Source organism: Saccopteryx leptura, chromosome 5 (assembly GCF_036850995.1).
Source record: "Saccopteryx leptura isolate mSacLep1 chromosome 5, mSacLep1_pri_phased_curated, whole genome shotgun sequence".
Lineage (NCBI taxonomy): Eukaryota > Metazoa > Chordata > Mammalia > Chiroptera > Emballonuridae > Saccopteryx > Saccopteryx leptura.
Window position 1 is genome coordinate 58,298,518 of NC_089507.1, and position 20,413 is coordinate 58,318,930.

The 20,413-nt window shown below is 43.6% G+C and overlaps 1 protein-coding gene across 8 annotated transcripts in view; it reads left to right on the forward strand.

The window, feature by feature from the left end:
- Positions 1-20,413, forward strand: part of SEPTIN11 (septin 11) — a 150,643-nt gene that overhangs the window by 32,784 nt on the left and 97,446 nt on the right. For 7 of the 8 annotated variants that reach the window (XM_066384534.1, XM_066384537.1, XM_066384533.1 and 4 more), the window contains exon 1: positions 10,245-10,421. The exons of the other annotated variant lie outside the window; for it this stretch is intronic. In XM_066384534.1, the coding sequence (XP_066240631.1) occupies positions 10,395-10,421 (27 nt within the window). In that variant the 5' untranslated portion in view covers positions 10,245-10,394. Of the gene's footprint in view, positions 1-10,244; positions 10,422-20,413 lie in introns of those variants that run through there. 8 annotated transcript variants of the gene reach the window in all.

A 20,413-nucleotide genomic window follows, 5' to 3' on the forward strand; every position in this document is an offset into this window, starting at 1 on the left:
AAAAGCTACAGGAAGCAAGACTGTGTGGTATTGACAAAAGAATAGACATATTAGTCAATAATGAAACAGAAGAGGGAGTTTAGAAATTGACGAGCATATATAGTTCAATTGATTTTGAGTAAGGTACAAAGGCAATTCAGTGGAGAAAGGATGGTTCTTCCAACATGTGATGGTGGAAAAATTGAATATGTGAGAAAATTAACATTAATCTTCATCTCAAACAATATACAAAAATTAACTCAAAGTCAATTTTACACCTAAATGTAAATGCTAAAAGTATAAACTTCTAGAAGAAAAACAAAGTTTTGGCAAAGATTTTTAAAATAGACACCAAAAGCACAATCCATAAAAGGAAAAAAAAATCAATAAATTACACCCCATCAAATTAAAATCTGCTCTTTTTAAAGATTCTATTGAGGAAATAAAATGGCAAGCCTTAAAGAGAAAATATTTGTAAAACATATCTGATAAGCATCTACAAGAATAAATAATAATAATAATAATAATAATAATAATAAACCCAATTTAAAAACAGGCAAAATGCCTGGTCTGGTAGCTCAGTTGGTTAGTGTGGTCTTGATATGCCAAAGTTGAGCGTTTGATTCCCGGGCAGGGCACATACAAGAAGCAACTAATGAATGCATAAACAAGTGAAACAACAAATTGATGTTTCTCTCTTTCTCTCTCCCTCTGCCCCCTTCTTCTCCCTCAAATCAATCGATAAATTCTAAAAAATTAAAAACGGGCAAATAGGCAAATGCAAAGATGCTCAACATCATTAGTTATTGAAGAAATGCAAGTTAAAATCACATTGAGGTACTACTGCAAAACTATGAGAATGACTAAAATATTAGAAACCAAATATATCTACTTCAGGTGGAGAGCAGAACTGGACCCCTATATCTCACCACAATAAATTTTAGAACATTTTTATCATCTGAAAAGGAAATCCTATCCACCTTAGTTGTCTCCCCTCTGTCACCTCATCCTCTGAGTACTGAGCCATGTCTACTGTACTTTCTGACTTTATAGACTTGCCTGTTCTAGATATATAAATAGAATGAAATAAGTGGTCTTTTATGACTGGTTTCTTTCACATAGCATGATGTTTAAAAGATCTACCTATGTTGTATAATTTATCAGTACTTAACTCCTTTTTATGGTCAAATAATACTCCATTAAATGGATATGTCCCATTTTGCTTATGTATTCATCAGTTGATGAACATTGGGATTGTTTCTACTTTTTTGGCTACTGTGGATAATAAATATTCCTGTATATGTTTTTGTATGAACATACATTTTCACTTCTCTTGGTTATATACCCAGAAGTGTCGCTGCAGTCAGGTGACAACTTTTTTTAACCATTTGAAGAACTGCCAAAATGTTTTCCAAAGTGGCTGTACTATTTGACACTCACCAACAATGTATGGTGGACAGAGGAGGATTTAATGGCGGGCACACTGGGCACATACCTTGGGCACAAACTTATGAAGGGCACTGCAAAACACCAACTTTATACTTTTTCTAACGACAAGGGGCCCGATATTTTCTTCTGTGCCCAGGGCCTCAACCGACCTTAATCTGCCTTTGATGAGGGACCTAATTTTTCTACATCCTCAATGATGCTTGTTATCCAATCTTTTTTATTCCAGCCATCCTGGTGGGTATGAAGGGGTGTCTCCCTCTAATGATGTCAAGAATCTTTTAATGTGTTTATTGCTGTTTGTGTATCTTCTTTGGAGAACCGGCGTTTGTTTGTTTTTTAAATGAAAGGAGGGGAGATAGACAGACTCCCGCATGCACCCCATGACAGGATCCATCTGGTAGCCCTCTTCTGGGGCTGATACTCGAATCAACCGAGCTATACTCAGCGACAGGGGCCGATGCTTGAACCAATCAAGCCACTGGCTGTGAGAGAGGAGGAGAGAGAGAAGGGGAAGAGGAAAGGGAAGTAGATGGTTGCATCTCATGTGTGCCCTGACTGGGAATCAAACCCAGATGTCCGCATGCTAGGCCAACGCTCTATCCACTGAGCAAACCATCCAGGGCCAATGCAGAAATGTTTCTTCAAATTCATTAGCCATTGGGGTGTCTTGTATTATGAATTGTAAGAGTTTTTTATATATTCCAGAGACAAGTCCTTTATCAGATATAAGATTTGCAAATATTTCCTACTGTGTAGAATGTCATTTCACTTTATTGATAGTCTTTTTTTTTTTTTTTTTTAGTGAGAGACAGATAGACAGATAGGGACAGACAGACAGCAAGGGAAATATTGAGAAGCATCAACTCATAGTTACAGCACCTTAGTTGTTCATTGATTGCTTTTTCATATGTGCCTTGACTGGAAGTCTCCAGCCAAGCTAGTGACCGTGGGTTCAAGCCAGTGACCTTGAACTTCAAGTCAGTGACCTTTGGTTTCAAGCCAGCAACCATGGGGTTATATCTATGATCCCATGCTCAAGCCAGTGACCCCACGCTCAAGCTGATGAGCCTGCACTCAAGCTGGCGACCTTGGGGTTTTGAACATGGGTCCTAATATGATGAGGGACCTAATTTTTCCACATCCTCAATGATGCTGGTCAACGCTCTATTAACTGCGCCACTTCTTTGTCAGGCTGATAGTATCCTTTGAAGCAGAAAAAAATTTAATTTTAGTGAAGTTTAATTTATCTGTTTTTGTTACATGTGCTTTTGGTGTCATATCTAAGAATCCTTTGCCAAATCCAAGATCATGAAAACTTACCTGTATATATTCTCCTAAGAGTATTTAGCTATTACATTTAGGTCTTTGATATATTTTGAAATAATTTTTGTACATGTCATGATAAAGGTTTGAATTTATTCTATGGCATCTGCCTGTACAGTTGTCTCAGCACCATTTGCTGAAAAGATTATTCTTTCTCTGTTGAATGGCCTTGTCAAAATTAGTTGACCATAGATACTTGGGTGTATTTCTGGTCACTTTTATTCCTTTGAGTTTTATGTCTTTCCTTATGCCAGTATCACACTGTCTTGATTGCTGTTGCTTTGTAGTAAAATTGAAATCTGGACATGGGGGTACTCCAAGTATCAGTTATTTGGGTCCCTGAATTTCTATATGAATTTTAGAGTTAGATGGTCAATTTCTATAAATAAGGCAGCTAAAATTCTAATAGGGATTATAATAAATCTTTAAATCAATTTTGGGAGTATTGCCATCTTAATAATACAGTATTAAAATTTTCCAAGCTATGAACATGAGATGTTTTTCCATTTACTTAGATTTAAAATTTTTTTTTTCCCAATAAAGTTTTTGGGTGTAAGTTTTACATTTCTTGTTACATCTATTCCTTAGTATTTTATTCTTTTTGATGTTATTGTAAATAAAGTGTCTTTTTTCATTTTATTTTTGGATTGCTCATTCAAATGTGTAGAAATACAATCAATTTTTGTATATTGATCTTGTATCAATATAACCTTGTTGAGCTCCTTTATTCTAATGATTCTTTAATGGATTCTTTGGGATTTTCTACATGTGAGTTTATATCATCTGTGATATAGTTTTACTTTTTCTTCTCCAATTTAGATGTTTTAAAATATGGGCACATTCTTCCATGAAGTGTTGCAGGAGGGGTTCAGGGCCCGCTGTCAGTTACACTGGCTGAAATGAAAGTGGCCTAGCTTCTTATTCCCTCCCTCTTACCACGTTCCTTTCCAATTCATCGTTTTTACTGGAGTCAAGGTGATCTTGTGTTAGAGAAGGTCCTTTGACTGCAAGCCACAGAAACAAACATTAGATAATTTAAGCTAAAAAAATAAAAACAAACTATTTTTACTGTCTTTTTGTCACTTAGCAGTGTCTGATTGGGCAAGCTTACATCACATACTCTCTCAAATGTATTTTGGTAATAAAAGGAAGAATCTGATGGAAAATAGCTTTAGGAACCTCTTTTATAGAGGCATTAATTTTCCATCAAGATGGACACATTCACTGGAAAATCTCACCAAATAATTGGGATTCCATTAAAGAGGGAATCGATCTTGCATTACTGTCGATGTCAAATATTCACTAGAGATCTTTTCTAAAATGCAAATGATTTTTTACTTTTACGTTTAACCTCCTTGACTCTTCATTTCCCATTGAATCAAGTTCTAAATCCTTAGAATGACAATAAAGGTTTTTTTAGCCTTTAATGAGACCCTAGTCTCATTTCTATTCCAAGGCAGCTCAACATTTATTGCATATATCAGACTTTGTGCCATAAGCTGAAACACAAATAAGCACTCTTGCTTGAGATACGCAAAGCATAGTAAAAGATGTATTACTATGATCACCTCTCAATTGCCTAACATGTCTTATAATAATAGCTATGGTGACCATAAGTCCTGGTTTTTGACTATTGTATTAGTGCACCAACACTCTTTTTTCAATCTCAACGGTTTCTAAGTTCGAACAATAAATTATAGGTCACTCTAATAATAGCATACTTATGTTTTCTCAGTTAACTCTGAGCTAAACAATTTTGTGAAGGACTGAATCTGTTAAGGTCTTAACAAGAATGAGATGGGTACATTCCTAATAGGTAATTTGAGTTGAGTTTAATAAAAGGACTATTTGCAAGGGGGTGGGATAAATGTAGAGAAACCACAAGTTTACCCTTGCTTGTCCTAGGGGAGTAACTGTGACCTTTGGTTGAGGAATGCAGCCAGCCTGCTGTCAGGAGCCAATCAATGACTGCTGGCTGACAAGGTCACAGCAGGAGAAGACCCACACTGCTGGCTGACAAGGTCACAGCAGGAGAAGATCCACAACTGCTGGCTGACAAGGTCACAGCAGAAGAAGATCAAAAACTGCTGATTGACAAAGTCACAGCAGAGAAGACCAATGGCTTCTGGTTAACAAAGTCACCGCAGTGAAGACCAATGGCTGCGGGTTGACAAAGTCACCGCAAAGGAAAGGCACGATACTTCCCCCTTTGACTTTTTGAATTAATCTGGCCTTATATCCCCCCCTTTTCTGGGTGTGTGCTATTATTTGTGGCACAGGGATAATAGTACCGTGCTTTCCCTGTAGATTCGTAGTGATTTCTTTGGAAATGAGACAGAGGGTGTGAGTTTCACAGAAAAGCCTGTAAACCCCTTGAACTGGGCTCATAAACATAAGAGGCTGGCTATGATATCCCTCGTAAAGAGTTAAGTTTGTAGGAGAATTTCTTATTAATCATGTTACAAAGAATAGATTGTGACTTGTAAATGGATAGGAGGCAGTGGCTGTGCACAGAGCACCTTTCGACCTTCACTTAATTCATCATCTTTCCTCCCTAGCCTTTTCATGTGATAGAGTAGAGAAACTTTCCTTTCTTCTTGCTTACCTGACCTGCAGATGGTGGAACACTCTGAGAAGAATATAGTTAGAACTTAACTAGTGTGTGAATATAGTAAATAAATAAAATTTAACTAGACAATAGAGTCTTAGGTAAGGTGTAGCGGAGTGGCCCGTTGCGTGGCCTTGGATGGAAGCACAGCTGGCAAGTAAAGAATGTTTTGTTAAGAGACTTGTTTTGTGACTGAAGGCAGTTGCTGGGCTTTTCTCAGTAAAACATTCTCATGAGATTTTTGTATTTTCCAAGAATAAGGAGAGGAATGTAGTGGGATCCAAAGCAGCAATAGCAATTAATGCCTTCTGATATTATGTTACTACTAAGCTATCTTGCAGGTGCACTCTATGTATCTTTAAGCAAGTTACTCTTGATGTTATGCCAATTTCTCAGTAAAACAAGCTTTTTGTAGTCTTGTGAAAAAATTAGGACACTGCATGAACTCAAGGCCATTTGCCTGAGCAAGCGGTGGTCTTTTGCTAGTCCTTGATGATTTCGTCTGTTAATCTCTCTCTGTGCCCTTGACTCACAACAACAGTAGTTATTAATTAGTACTAATCTTTTAGAAGTTTGTACCAATATTGTTATTGCTATTCAAGTTATTGTATATCTGTACATTGAATGACTTACCACCTGATTTGTAGCTTATAGATATGAATTAACTGTTATCTAGAAATATGTAACCATAGTAAAACAAAAACAATGATGTATTCAAAATACCATGTGATTGTAACTTAGTGTGTGTGCATAAAAAGAAAGCTAGACCAGCATTTGGCAGAGATGCCTGGCAGTAAATGCTAACTAGAGAATAAAGAGAAAGAAAAGAATTCGGCTCTCTCACTCGATTCGTGCCGACGCCGTCTCTTCCTGTGGGACCCCTGGATCCCCCCCGGAGCTGGACCCCGGCAGCCTGCAATGGTGCCATAGCAAGGACCCTGGGGGAAAACATAGTAACACTCCTTTCTTTGTTGTACTGTGGTTGCTCCCCACTGCTTGAACTCAAATGTTAGCTAAGGGAAAGAAAGCCCTTTGGGTTCAAGCTCCTGGCTGCAGAAAGGAAGAGGAAGAGATGATCTGGCAAATGTGTCCTTCATCAGGACTCACTGTTACAACCAACCGCCCCTTTCTTTTTAACAAACAGAAATGGCACTTATTTATTTATTTATTTATTTATTTTAGAGAGGAGGGAGGGGGAGAGAGAGAGAGAGAGAGAAGGGGGAGGAGCAGGAAGCATCAAATCCCGTATGTGCCTTGACCAGGCAAGCCCAGGGTTTTGTTTTTTTTGTTGTTTTTTTTTGTATTTTTCTGAAGTTGGAAACGGGGAGGCAGTCAGACAGACTCCCGCATGTGCCCAACTGGGATCCACCCGGCACGCCCACCAGGGGGCGATGCTCCGCCCATCTGGGCCATTGCTCTGTTGCAACCAGAGCCATTCTAACACCTGAGGCAGAGGCCACAGAGCCATCCTCAGCGCCCGGTCCAACTTTGCTCCAATGGAGCCTTGGCTGCTAGAGAGGAAGAGAGAGACAGAGAAGAAGGAGAGGGGGAGGGGTGGAGAAGCAGATGGGCGCTTCTCCTGTGTGCCCTGGCCGGGAATCGAACCCAGGACTCCTGCACGCCAGGCTGATGCTCTACCACTGAGCCAACCGGCCAGGGCTAAGCCCATGGTTTTGAACAGATGACCTCAGCATTCCAGGTTGATGCTTTCTCCACTGCGCCGCCACAGGCCAGGTAGAAATGGCATTTTCTTTTTTAGATTTTATTTATTCATTTTTAGAGAGAGGAATGAGAGAAAGAGACAGAGAGAGAAAAGGAACAGGAAGCATCAACTCCCATACGTAACTTGACCAGGCAAGCCCAAGGTTTTCAATTGGCAACCTCAGTGTTCCAGGTCATCCAGGTCAATGCTTTATCCATTGTGCCACCACAGGTCAGGCACTACCCTATTTTACAATAGGAAATGGTAAAATGATGAGGTGAAGAAAGGCTAACTGGCTCAATGTCACATCATCTGGACTTGAAGTGCCGTGTTCTTGTCACTCTACCAAGCGCCCTCCAAGGCTCCTCCTACTCTAGCAATGCCAGGGGGCACCTATCCTTCTGACAGCATCACCATCCCTGAAACCACTGAATCTTCATTCACTCTATTCCCTTGTTGGGAATGTCCTCGTTGCTCTCTTCCCTGTTCCACCTCCTTAGTGAAGCCTTTCTTGTTTTGACAGGGAGAGTGAATGGTTTCCTTTATTGTGCTTTAAAATCCCTTAATTCATATACCTTTTCTAGGATTTGGATTATTTATCAGCATTATTTAAAGATCTGTCTCTCAGCAAACTGTGCACTAAGACTCAAAGAGGCATCTTATTTTAAAAGTTTTAGTTCCTAGCACAGTGCTGGGCAGAGTTAAAAAGGTATTCAGATCCCTTAGCAACCCTATTAGGGAAGAACTATTATTAAAGTTTTTGAAGAAGACAAAATTTAAGCACTGAAAGGTTAAGTAATTTGCCTAAGGTCAGATAATTATGAAGCGGTTGGTAAAGCCAGGATTTTGAACCAAGGTAGTCTGGTTGTAGAATATTTAAATAATTTAAGAATGAAAACTGACATTCTTAAATAGCTTGTCTTGGCCAATAGTAAATAAATTGTATTTTTATTAAATATATTTATGCCTACCTGCCCACAAAAAGTCAGGGAGGTGGGAATCTGAGGCATTGTTCCGAGTCAGTGAAATACTCAGGCAGAAGCTGGGTCAACTGTAAGAATTTTTGTCCTAAAAGGCTTTCTTCAAACAGCTGAGATCTTGGAGTAAGTGACTTTAAGCTTTGGTGATAAGAATCAACTAACCTTCCCACAAAGGTAGGGAATTTCATACTCTTAAAATATAATCAGCTGTTTTCAACATAAGCATTTACAAAGTAAATAAAAATAAAACAATTAATTGATTATATCCTGCAATCTGGTCTGTTAACACAACACAAAATGGAGAGTTGGTCTGCAATTGCCCTTACATCTGGATGGCAGCCTGCAGGGCTCTATCATAGGGTTTAACTGAGATCTCACGTCCACGGGCAGTGACATTGTCTAATCCTGCCTATGGGAGAAGGAACAAAATGCCTACATATAGAGAACAGCAGACGGAAGTATTTCTCTTCCTCCTACCTTTGCTTTGCACCATCCACGTGGTAATCTTAATTCAACACTTACTGAGCATTTACTGAATACTTGACATAAAATGGTGGACCATGTCTTCAAATGATTTCTGCAAGGGGCAGAAATTGGTCAAAACTGAAGATGTTTGTATCTGCAAGTCTGGGTCCACCCACAGACTGAAGAGGTCCCCATTCGGGTCCTCCCATCTTTTATTAAAGGTATTTTCATTATACTTACATCCCTGAGGTTTCTACCTGCATCCTGCAGGTGAAATTCCCAATCCAGCGGCAGCCTCAAAGCAGCTGGACCCCTGCCCGGAGGTCACTCCACCCTCAGCCCTTGGCGAGATGGCGTTTTCGAATTCTGTGTTCATCTGGGCCAAGATATGGCAGCAGGGGCAGATGCAGGGGCCCCGAGAAACCTGGTTGCTGGGAGTCTCAGGTCAGACTCTGGGGCGCCCCAGTCTAAAAGAGGCGGTTTGTCTTTGATCTAATTCGATAGGCCTTGGTTTTCCCTGAAGGCGCTACCCATGGGCTGATCACAGCCCTTCACTGCCACCCCACACCCCCTGCGCTTCAATCCAAATGGTTCCCCTTCTCGACTGGTCACTAGCTTCAATCACCTTGTCGTGGGTCCCCTCTCCGGCTCCACGACAGCTCCTCTGTTACACCTCGCTGTCGGGACTTTGCCAGGGCGCCGCAGCATCGGCGCGCGACAGGTCTGTCATTCTGTCGCGCACACTGTCAGGCTGTAACGCCCCAACATCTGTTGTAAAAATCCTTCTCTATAGCGGAGGAGCTTCCCAATCCCACGCGCCTGGAGTCGCCCCGACTCCAGTCACCCGCCCGGCGCCGCCGCGTCCCCCAGCTGCAACCCCCAACGCGCGCCTCCAGGTCGCCGGGTCTGTCTTCAGCCATCAGATAAAGCCGGCTGCGCCCCTGCGCCCCCGCGTGTGACCAGCGGGCTGTCGTTACACCCAGGGAGGCCCCGGCCCGTACGCTCGGGGGCAGTCCACAGCTGCGCTAATTCACCAGCGAGGAAGTCGCTTGTTCCTCTGCTGCTGGCGGGGGTTGATCGTCCACATCAGCAACTACTACGCCCTCGTCCTCTCCACTGTGGTCCCCAGCCAGGCCGCGTGCTTCAGTGACAGCTCCCAGCTCCCTGCTTTTCAGTCTCTCCCTTAAACACAGACTTCTGTAGGAGCCACTCGCCCCTGGTGGGGGTCTGCCCAGCCCACCTGGGTCTCCCCTGGTCTCCCTGGCGGCCCGCACCCCTTCCAAGCCGGTTTCTCCGGGTGGGGCCTGCTTGCCCGGGGATAACTTTCCGCGAGAGGCTGTCCCCGCGGACCTGTCTCGCCTCGGCGTCCCTTCCCCCTCCCCGCAGCTGCTCCAGCTGCTCGCTCCGCTGAGCGTGTGGCGGGACGCGGGGCTAGGACCTCCGCGCCCAGGCTTTTACTCGGACTTTCGCACGTGGTGGAGCGGGGGTGGCGGGTAGAGCACCGGCTGGGGCATCTCGATGACTCCGGAGAGGGTCGCTCCGGGGCCCGCGGTTACATTCCAGGAGGACAAGCCCTGCAGTCGGAGTCTGCTGACCTGGGCTGGAGGCCGCCCACCATCCTCCCTCCCTCTACCTCAGCCCCGTGCACAGGCTAACACCCCTTTCTGGGGAAGCAAATGGTCTCTTCCAGGCGGGTGGCCATGTTGCTCTAATAAAGCGGGAGGGGCGGTGGCGGAGGGGGAGCAGATGCCTCTGGCCGCGAGCGGGAGCCGGGCGCCAGCAGAGCGCAGCCGCGAGGGGAGCGCGGGGGAGGCGAGCCGGAGCCGGAGCAGCAGCCAGTGTTGGCCGAGGGCGCCCGGGTGCAGCCGGAACCGGAGCCGCAGCCGCGATGGCCGTGGCCGTGGGGAGACCGTCTGTGAGTGCTGGAGCCTCGTTTCCTTATCCCGCTACTCCTCCGGCGCCGGGTGGTCCCCGTGTTGGGGCGGGTGCTCTGGACGGCGGTGGCCGTGGCCGTGGCCGTGTGCGTGAATTTGGGCGCGCGTCTGGGGCCGCGGGGAGGGCGAGGAGCCCCGGGGCTCGGCTACTGCGTGATGCAAGTGTATCTCCTCGTTGCACCCCGATTCCCGAGATGCGGGAGAAAAAAGACCTCTCTCTTATTTTTCCTTTAGAAAGATTCCTTTAGCCACGGTGTTTCTCGGCTGCCTCCCTAACCGTGCTCACACCTTTTCCCTCGTGACAGTCGAGAAAGGCGCCGGGGGCGGGGGTTTCCTCCCGCGTGGAGGGGCGACCGGGGCGTGGGAATTGTTAGCTGCAGCGCTGTGTGTCACTCGATTGTAGAAGCAGGTCAAAAATAAAGGGGTGGGATTTCCGTGGTGGTTTCCCCAGTGCTTTGTGAGATCCCGGACACCCCCAGGCATCCACCCGGGTGACCGGCCCTGCCCAGGATGTGGACAAAAGCCCTCCTTACACACACAAAGTTTTCAAAAGGCCCCCTTGTCGGGGTGGGTGGGGGTATTAAAATACTCCGCGGATGGAAGGCTGGGGGGCGGCGGGCCCAGGAGGAGGGGAGGTTGAGGGAGGGGAAGGGCGGGCGGGTGCCTGGAGACTCCTCTGCCCCTCGGCCCGGGGCGTGGGAGGGAAGGAGGAGGATGCCCCGGCGGGTGTTCGTGGGCGGGTAGGGGCCGCGCCCCCTGGGGAGCGCTACTCCGACCCGGAGGGACTTAGGGTGCGGTTTTAGTCGGTGCTCCGAATCGCCTTCTGAAAGGCAGAAGGAATGGGCGGCGGCATCCTTTCTGTTTCAGTGAGAAGAGTCAAGAGTGGTGGGAAAGGCGGAGTCCTCTTTCTTTCTCTTATCCCATTTCTTCGTCGTCGTTCAAAGTCTACTTTTGCCCCACCGGCTTTGGGGGCGCTTCGCGCAAGGTTTTACCTGCCCTACCCCCTCCCTTTTCTTTCCCTTTTCATCTTCTACCTGTAACTGAATAGCTGCAGGTGGCGGCTTGAGAGATTTTGTAGATATAGACAAAAGTCCTTCGGAGATACTGGAAGCCCTGAAACCCCAGCAATGCTGTTTGAGCTCCCAGATTCCCGGCTTGCCCTCTTTAACTCGGGCCCAGTTACACTTGTCACACCCCCACCCCCGCCCCCGCCTCAGGAAGTTCGCGGGATTCCTCTGCGCGTTCTAGCCCAGTCTGGTGACTCCACAGCCAGGGTGCTTTCAGAGACGTGCTCCGTGGTCAGGAAATGTTCGGTGGTCAAATGGAAGTTTAACTGTGGGTCTTTTGGGCATTTTAAACTCTAATAGTTAATGACATGTTCTTAAGAATTCACATCTCCTGTTGCACACAAATTGTGTTCTTGATAATTAGTGGTCAGAGATTGCTGTTATTGAGGGAATTTGGAGTCTGCGTGCTAATTCTTTTTTTTTTTTTCCTGGTGAGAAAATTGAGGTCCTGAGAGGTCAAGTTTGCCTGGTTAAATTCCCCCTCCCGCACTTATTTCCAAGGCCCAGATTCATATAACTAAAGTAACAACATCTACTTTAGATCATTGAAGAGCATCTGGGAATGCAAATATGATGGGCGGGCATCTTTTTCCTTAATACCTATTGCTGGTGCATTCTTGAGATATGGGGAGGTGGAAGAAATAATTTGCTGCACATTTTCTATAAATTAGTTAGTTCATATATGTCAGTTAAATAGGAACAGCATGTGGACTTAAGCTTTAAGTTGTGTGGTCATAATCATATTCAACACCAGGTCTGCCAACCAGATGTGAGCTTAATCCCACAGAATTCTTGTGTGAGATCTTACTCATTCAAATAATAGAGATTTTTGTAAAAGTGTGTGCAAAGAGGAGGTAACTGCTTGCTCTGCACATTCCCTGTTGTTACTGGAATTAAGATTAAATTACTTGCAGTTTAAAAACAAGAAGACTTTTCTTTGAGTTGTGGTATGGGCGATCAGGAATTGACTACAAAGTTGAAGTCTTCATACATTTCCAAGGAGCTGTTGAACTGTTTCACTTTGTTTGCTCTATCTGTAAATGTTGGTAAGTGAAAAGTGTAGTGTCTACACTATGTCTTCAACCCCCAGGACATGCAGATTCTCCTAACACAGCCCCAAGGGACTACCTACTCTTTCTTGTTAGGATTTTCTGCCCCTTCTGTTCCCTTATCTATTCTATGATAAGAACAGAAAAAGAGTGTGGAGAGAAAAGAAGTTAATCTAAGTGTGAATGGAGTTTCTCTAGTTCAGTGGTTCTCAAAGTGAAATCCTGTGGTATGCCCTAGAAGATTTCCGGGTGCGCCCTATGGTATTCCAGAGAAATATGTACCTGTTAGGGACTAAAAAACCAACAGGGTTTTTGGAGTTTAGATTTTTGGGGGACAGAGGTGTGGGGAATTGACTGTAAGCTGATAGTCTGTCCAACCCCCCCACCTCACTTGCTTGATTAGATTGCAAAAGGTTGTTAAACCGTGTTGCTGGATTGTTTACACTACCCCCCATGTTCCTGGGAAAAACTGGAGGCAAGTTTCTTCTATCCTTTGTTTGGTGTAAAGTTAAGATATGTATGGTGGGGTTTTCTGCACTAAACACAAGAGTAAAAAGAGAGGAATTCTTCAATGTATTGACAAGGAAATGAGAATTTGCTTTTCAAATATATGCCCAAACATTGAAGAAATCACTAGGACACATCAGGCTCATGTTTCTCATATACACAAGAATGAAAAAACCTAACACATTCGCACTAGGACCTGCCGAATTTACTAAATCTTACAAAAAATGTATCTATATATCTAAAAAGATAACTTTTTTATCATTTTTAACCCCTCTTTTTTACAAATTCTAAAAAGCATAACTCGGAAAATATAACATAAAAATGTTTTTTAATGTCAGAATAAATTTACTTTTGTCGTATTTACTTCATTTAATTACCATAAAAGCACGCTTGGACTTTATATTGATATATATATATATTTTTTTTAATATTTGACTTAATTATTATAACATATTTCTCAGAAATTTGTATATAGTGCACCTACAAATATTTGTAGGATGTTAAATGCACCCTGACTTAAAGAAGTTTGAGAACCACTGCTCTAGTTGCTTCTTTAGAATTAGATATTTTATGAGAAATTGAAAGCATGAGCATATCTCCTTTCCCTACAAACTGTCTTCCATTCAGATTGAAAGGAAAGTCCAATCAGAATAATTTGCCCTCAACTTTAGACATTCTTAAATTTGAACATTTTAGTGTGATATCCCAGGTAAATATGACCTTTCACTGGGCAAAAATCCTTATATGTCCAATGCAATACTTTCTATCTTACGAAGAGGTTACATTGTCCTCCCTTATCCACAATTTCACTTTTTGAGGTTTCAGTCACCCATGGTCAACCTTGGTCCAAAAATATTAAGTAGGAAATTATAGAAATAAGCAATTCATGTTTCAAATTGCCCGCTGTTCTGAGTAGCACAACGATGAGCCATTTGCCCAGTCCCTCCCAGGGATGTGAATCATCCCTTTCTCCCCCTGTGCCCAATGTATCCAGGGTGTATATGCTCCCTCCCCTTACTCACTTAGTAGCAATCTGGGGTATCAGACTTACTGCTGTACTACAGTGCTTGTAATAAGTAACCCTTATTTTACTTAACAATGGCCCCAAAGCACAAGAAGTGGGTATGACAGAAATTCAGTTTTGCCAAAGAAGTGGTAGAGTGCTTTCTTTAAGTGAAAAGGTGGACGTTTTCAATTGGGAAAAGAAACAAAATCTTATGCTGAGCTTGCTAACTAAGATCTACTGTAAGAACAAATCTTCTATCCATGAAATTGTGAAGAAGGAAAAAAATTCATGCTGAGATCACATTTATATAGAACTTTTATTACAGTATATTATTATAGCTCCTCTATTTTATTATTATTGTTGTTGTTGATCTCATACTGTGTCTAATTTATAAATTAAACTTCATCATAGGTCTGAATGTACTATTCGCGGTTTCAGGCAGCCGCTGGGGGTCTTGGAGCATAACCCACCACCAGATAAGGAGGGAATTACTATATATTCAGTTATAACCATTTAAACCTCAAGGTGAAAAAAATTCAGATGTTTCTTAAGTGGATTTGTTGTTGGCTAGAAAACAAAAACTCCAGTTTAGTGTGATACCGTTTATTTCCATTTTAATCTCACCCCCTAGCTTCTCCATTTTCCCAGGGAGAGTTTGGGGCTTGGCTCTTACAAGACCCTGAAGCACACGTATGGTTTCCAGAGTGTAACTGATGATTAGCAAGAGCATTTCTTCTCTCAGGATGTGTCCACATTTTGGATGAGTTAGTATTTTTGCATCCAAGTACCAGGGCAGCTATTATTTTTATTTTAAACAGAGCATAGTAATTTGCTCTACCTGGGAACCAGCCTTTATGAAACTGACCCAATCTCTCATCCACTCTCTCTTAAGTTGTGGTGTTCGTCCTGTTATAAAGTCTGGGAGTTGATAGGAACTTTAGAGGCCATTTGGTTCAGCTTCCTCCCCTGTGCAGAAATGTTTCTTCTTAACAGAGGTATGTGTTTAAACTTTTCCAGTGGTGGACATTCTCCTATGATATCCTTCAAGAAACAGGGTATTGTTCAAGAAACGATTAAAGAGGTTTAATTGTTTTTCTATCTATTGAGCAAAAAGAATGGAAGACCAAGTTCATTCTTTTGGTCATTTAACAGTATTTATTGAGCACCTACCATGTGCTAGGTGCTGGGTATACGTCAGTGGACAAGAGAGAAGTTCCGTTCTTACTTGGACTTTTTATTTTCTGACAGATTTAGTGTGCGTTGTATAAAGTGACAAACTTCAGTGGAGTACGTAAGCCATTCAGGGAGAAAGGGAACTATGTGCCTGTTGCTGAGTCAGCGATGATGATGTAGGTGTAGGATCTTCTCTGTCTGTGGATCTTTCTGTACAGTTCCTGAAGATACGGCCTGTCTTCAGGAGGAAGGTGGGACTGACAGTGACATGTTATTTTCTCTCATAAAAGTGCTGTTTCTAGACGTGGGGATGTGGCCCTACATGGAAGGCTGTGGCTGTTATATCTAGAGAAAGATTCATGGAATGGCCATCACAATGATAAAGGGGCTGTCATCCAGAGGGAGGTTTTTAAAAATTAAAACTAATTAAACAGTGATATAAAAGGCTCTATAAGCAATTATTTAGGAATCCAAGAAGTGTTTGAGGTACGGTAATTCCTCCTTTTTAAATTATTGAAAGCTTTAGAGTTTTTTTTTTTTTTTATCTTTTAAAATATCTTTAAAAATGTCATCTCTGCATCACAATGAAAGATAGATCGTAGGAATTGGTTAAAAGAACAAAACTGGCCCTGGCTGGTTGGCTCAGTGGTAGAGTGTTGGCCTGGTGTGCAGATGTCCTGGGTTCAATTCTTGATTAGGGCACACAGGAGAAACACCCACCTGCTTCTCCACCCCTACCCCTCTCGCTTCTCTCTCTCGCTCTTCTGCAGCCATGGCTCGACTGGAGGGAGTTGGCCCTGGGTGCTGAGGATGGCACCACGGCCTCCGCCACAGGTGCTAAGAAGCTTGGTTGCTGAGAGCAACTGAGCAACACCCCAGATGGGCAGAGCATCGCCCCCTAGTGGGCATGCTAGGTGGATCCTGGTTGGGGTGCATGCAGAAGTCTCTGCCTCCCCTCCTCTCACTGAAAAAACAAAAACAAAACTACACATACCCTACCAGCCTGATATAAAAGCTCTTTGACTGTTAATGTACTTTAACTTTTTGAGGTTTGCACCAGCAGGCATAACCCATCTTGAATAAACTGTTACTGAGAAACCAAACTGATTGCCTGTATGGATCCTGTCTGACTATTTGGATATTCGTATAATAAAGGAAACAGATGCTTAGTGCTTTCAAAGAGGCCACCCTGTGTCTGTGTCCAGACAAAGGAACGAATGATTTAGATGGCCTGCTTTGATTGATTGCCAACAGACCCAGTGTTTATACCCAGTGGTGATTCCACTGCCGATCATGATCTTAGGGTTTAAACTCCCTGTGGAGCAGACTACAGTCATAGTTTTCTATGCCTGTGTTTCTCTTCTTAGGACCTGAAACTTGGTTGGAGCTGTGGCAGGGTTGGGATGTAGAAGCTTGTCTTGGCTTTCTATCATTTACTGGGAGTTGTTTCTTGTAGCCTTAGCTAGACTTGTCTCAGTTGGGGTAAGTGAAGCTAAACCATTATTTAAAGAAAGACCCAGCAGATCTACAGCTTTTATTCTTTCTCCCAAGGAGACCTTTACAATAAAATTGATACCCTCCTTTTAAAAGCCAGATTGACAGAAAACTCCCTTCCAAATGAACAATACCTCTCCTGACCCACACAGGGCTGCTGGCAGCCCATCAATGCAGCTGCTGTTGAACATAAAAACAATACTTGGGCTAAGGTGATACAGACAGACTTCTAAAAAGAATTTGCTGGGTAATCTGAAGTCAAATTTATATCGTCTCAGGCCTGGCCTGTGGGGGAAATCGAGAGTCTGTTCCCTGATATGACCAGAGCCAAAGCATTAGAACCACGCTGTTTTTATGATCCATGCCAATGAGTGTGAGTGCCTTGTTCAAGTCAAAGGACACAGGAAGCTGAATTGTGTGAACGAGTTCTATTCACCTACTGAACTCTGACCCATGGAACACAGTGTGATGTGTTGATGGAGAGGGAACAGGCTGAGGGAGAGAGAGAGAAAAGGCTTCATGTTCCAAAAAGAACATCTTTGGTACTCAAGTGGGGGCCTTGTTCCTGTGGGGGTTTTGTTTGTTCTGCATTTTATCAATTGTAAAAATATATGCAACGTAAAATGTATTTGCTTGTTTCTGATAATTAAGTAACATTTCTTAGGGAAGAAGTTATGATATTTTTCCTTTTTTATGGCAGTATAGTCACAAAAATATAGGTAGCTTATAAATTAAAAACAGAACAACTCTCAGTAGCTGAACACATCAATAATTATTCTCAGCTTCCTAATCCATCTGCTTCATCAGGTATTTCTGTGCATTTTCTCTGTGTAGGTGCTGAAGTTATGATATTGAGTATTTGAGATGCTCTCATCAAATTTCTGTGAAGGTTGAGTAAGCAGCAGAACTTACCAAGGAAAGTGAGGTAGAAAAGTGTTCCAAGCCAAAGGAACAGCATATGCATAGATCTGAAAGTGAGGCAGAGCTCCTGAAGGAAATCCAGTGTAGCTGTGACATCAGTGTTCAGAGAGTGGACGGAAGTGAGGCTGGGCTCTGCGAGGAGCCCAGATCACCGTGCGTTCGCTAAGACATGCAGACTTACTACTACATAGCTCTTTAACTATTTTATATTCTATCCACCCTGTGAGGCTGGGCTCTGTGAGGAGCCTAGATCACCGTGCGTTCGCTAAGACATGCAGACGTACTACTACATAGCTCTTTAACTATTTTATATTCTATCCACCCTGTGAGGCTGGGCTCTGTGAGGAGCCTAGATCACCGTGCGTTCGCTAAGACATGCAGACGTACTACTACATAGCTCTTTAACTATTTTATATTCTATCCACCCCAGTCCTTCAATTTAGGGATAGCTCAGATTCTTGGGATTGGTTGATGGAAGACACTGAAAATCTGCACAGAGTACTAATTGTTCAGGATTCAGTGCAGTAAGGGGGAGATGACAAAGTATCAGGGGAGTTGATTCCTTTCATGGCCAAATTGAACCCAGACAATAATACAGGAAGTGAAGACTGAGAAACTACACAAAGAGAAGGAGGAGGTCCAGAGCCAACATCCCCAGCATAGGTCTTCCTCTGCTAATCTTCTATACTGAGCCTTCTTCAAAGTGTAGAACTTTAAATTTATATTCTCTTTACTTATCTCCTCCCCTTGTGTGCTGTTTTCAGGCCAATATAAATGTCACTGGTCTCATTCGGGTGCCTGTTACACTTACTCAGGCCTGCCGTTGAAAGGAAAAGCCTAGACCGAAAGCCTCTGTACACAGGAAGCCTGCTCAGCATCTTCACTCTTAGTTTTTTTCTATTTAGAGTACTGTCAAGACAATTGTCTCCGTTTCTCCTTACAGAACTCCTGAGAAGTAAGTAATACAGGCAAGGAAACCGAGGCCCAGAGAAGTTGTTACATTGTGTGGTACAGCCAGTGAGTGGGAGTTAGGCTTCAGAAGCAATGATTCTTAGACCCAAATGCATACAGACCTACCATCTGTGTCGGTCAGTTAGGTTAAATTATGCTGAGATAACACATTGGCCCCAAGTTTTGCGGTTTTCACAGCAAAGATTTATTTCTCACTCAGAGTCCTGGTCTGTCCCGTTGCTATGTTGGCCTCAGGACCCAGGCTGAGGGAACATTCTCTCTTTGGACATTGCCAGTGTGGTGGCGGAGGACAAAGAGACATGCTGCACCCTGAGCTGACTTTTCCAGCTCTTAGATGAGTCACTTCCATCCACATGAACTTCACCGGCCAAAGTAAATGGTCAGTCTGAAATTTCGCAGGATGGAGATGGGTAGTAATCCTGCAAAGAGTGGCTCTGTCAGTTACTTGGCAAGCTCGAGGGCCATGAGATTGGGAAGTAAATCCTCCCTTTGGGAGGAGCAGGGACACGTTGAGTAGTAAGAGTTTCCCATACATTCCTAGTCAGGGAATTGACTCCAGAGCGAAGGGTCTTTTAAAAAAGACCCTTGTTTCCCTATTGGTAATGATTTTTCTTGCTCTATTTGTCCTACCCTAATTCCAGCCGGACATGTTAGAATGATGAGAGGGAGAGAAGGTGGGTGTAGTTAGGAGCCTGAATGAACTGAAGTCAGCGAATATGATTGTCCCTATCGCACATCCAGTGGCATCGTCGCCAAGTAAGTGATGGGTGGCGACCTTCAGAAAAACCTTCTGTGCTTCTTCTCCCTGTGACCCCAGCTCTGGACTGTATTCTCTGGAAATGGTTTTGAGGCCATTAGGACTTCCAGCTGCGTGACAGGATTATTTCCCTTGGGATGCTTCCAAATCGGTCCTTTCTCAGCCCGTCTGCTCTAAAGGCAGACGCGTCAGATGGCACCCTTCCTCTCCGTGCTCTGTTTTCTCGCTGCTCGTGGCTGAGTGTGTAGCATTTGGTGAAGAATGTGGGCTCCGCAGCCAGACTACTGGGGTTCTAGGAAATTGGCTCTGCCATTTAGCCATCTTTGGTACCTTAGGCAGATGACTTACCTTAACAGTACGTTCCTCAAAGAGTCACTGGATTCAATGAGGTAGTAGATACAACGTGCTGACAATGATGCAGGAAATATTCGTCCTCAACGAAAGGGAAACAAATACTAAAAAAATTAGTGCTTTTAACTGAAGACTGGGCTCAAACCAGAACTGCCACCTGCCCCTCCTCCCGTCCCAGCCCTGAGATGTGCAGTCAGAGCAGACCTGTGAGGCTCAGGTCAAACATTGTCTCCTCTGAAGCCACCTCTCTCCAACTCAGGTTTTGGTGACTTTTCTGCAGCAGTGATGCCTGCAACACTTATGTGTTACCCACATGGTATTCTGAAGCTCCCCCTACTTCCTTTAAGTTACTTTTTTTAAGTATAGAGGAATTATCAAATATAGTTGTGAATGTTCAAAAAAACATCTCACTACCATGAGCAATATGTCCTGCTAGCCTTGAGCACATTCCAGTGTTCTTAGCCTGTGCTGCCAGATTCAAGGATTGAAAAGGACTTAAGCGAAGGGACTGTGTTTTGCACCCTCTCTAATAAAATATTTGACTGGCTGGGCGAGAAGGGAACAGTTGGATGAGACTTTGCTAGTCCACATCCTCTCAGTCCACTTTTTTATTCCAGCTGTTGCTGTGTGAATTCTAGTCAGGTATCTGCATATCAGCAGCTTTGTGCCCCAGGCT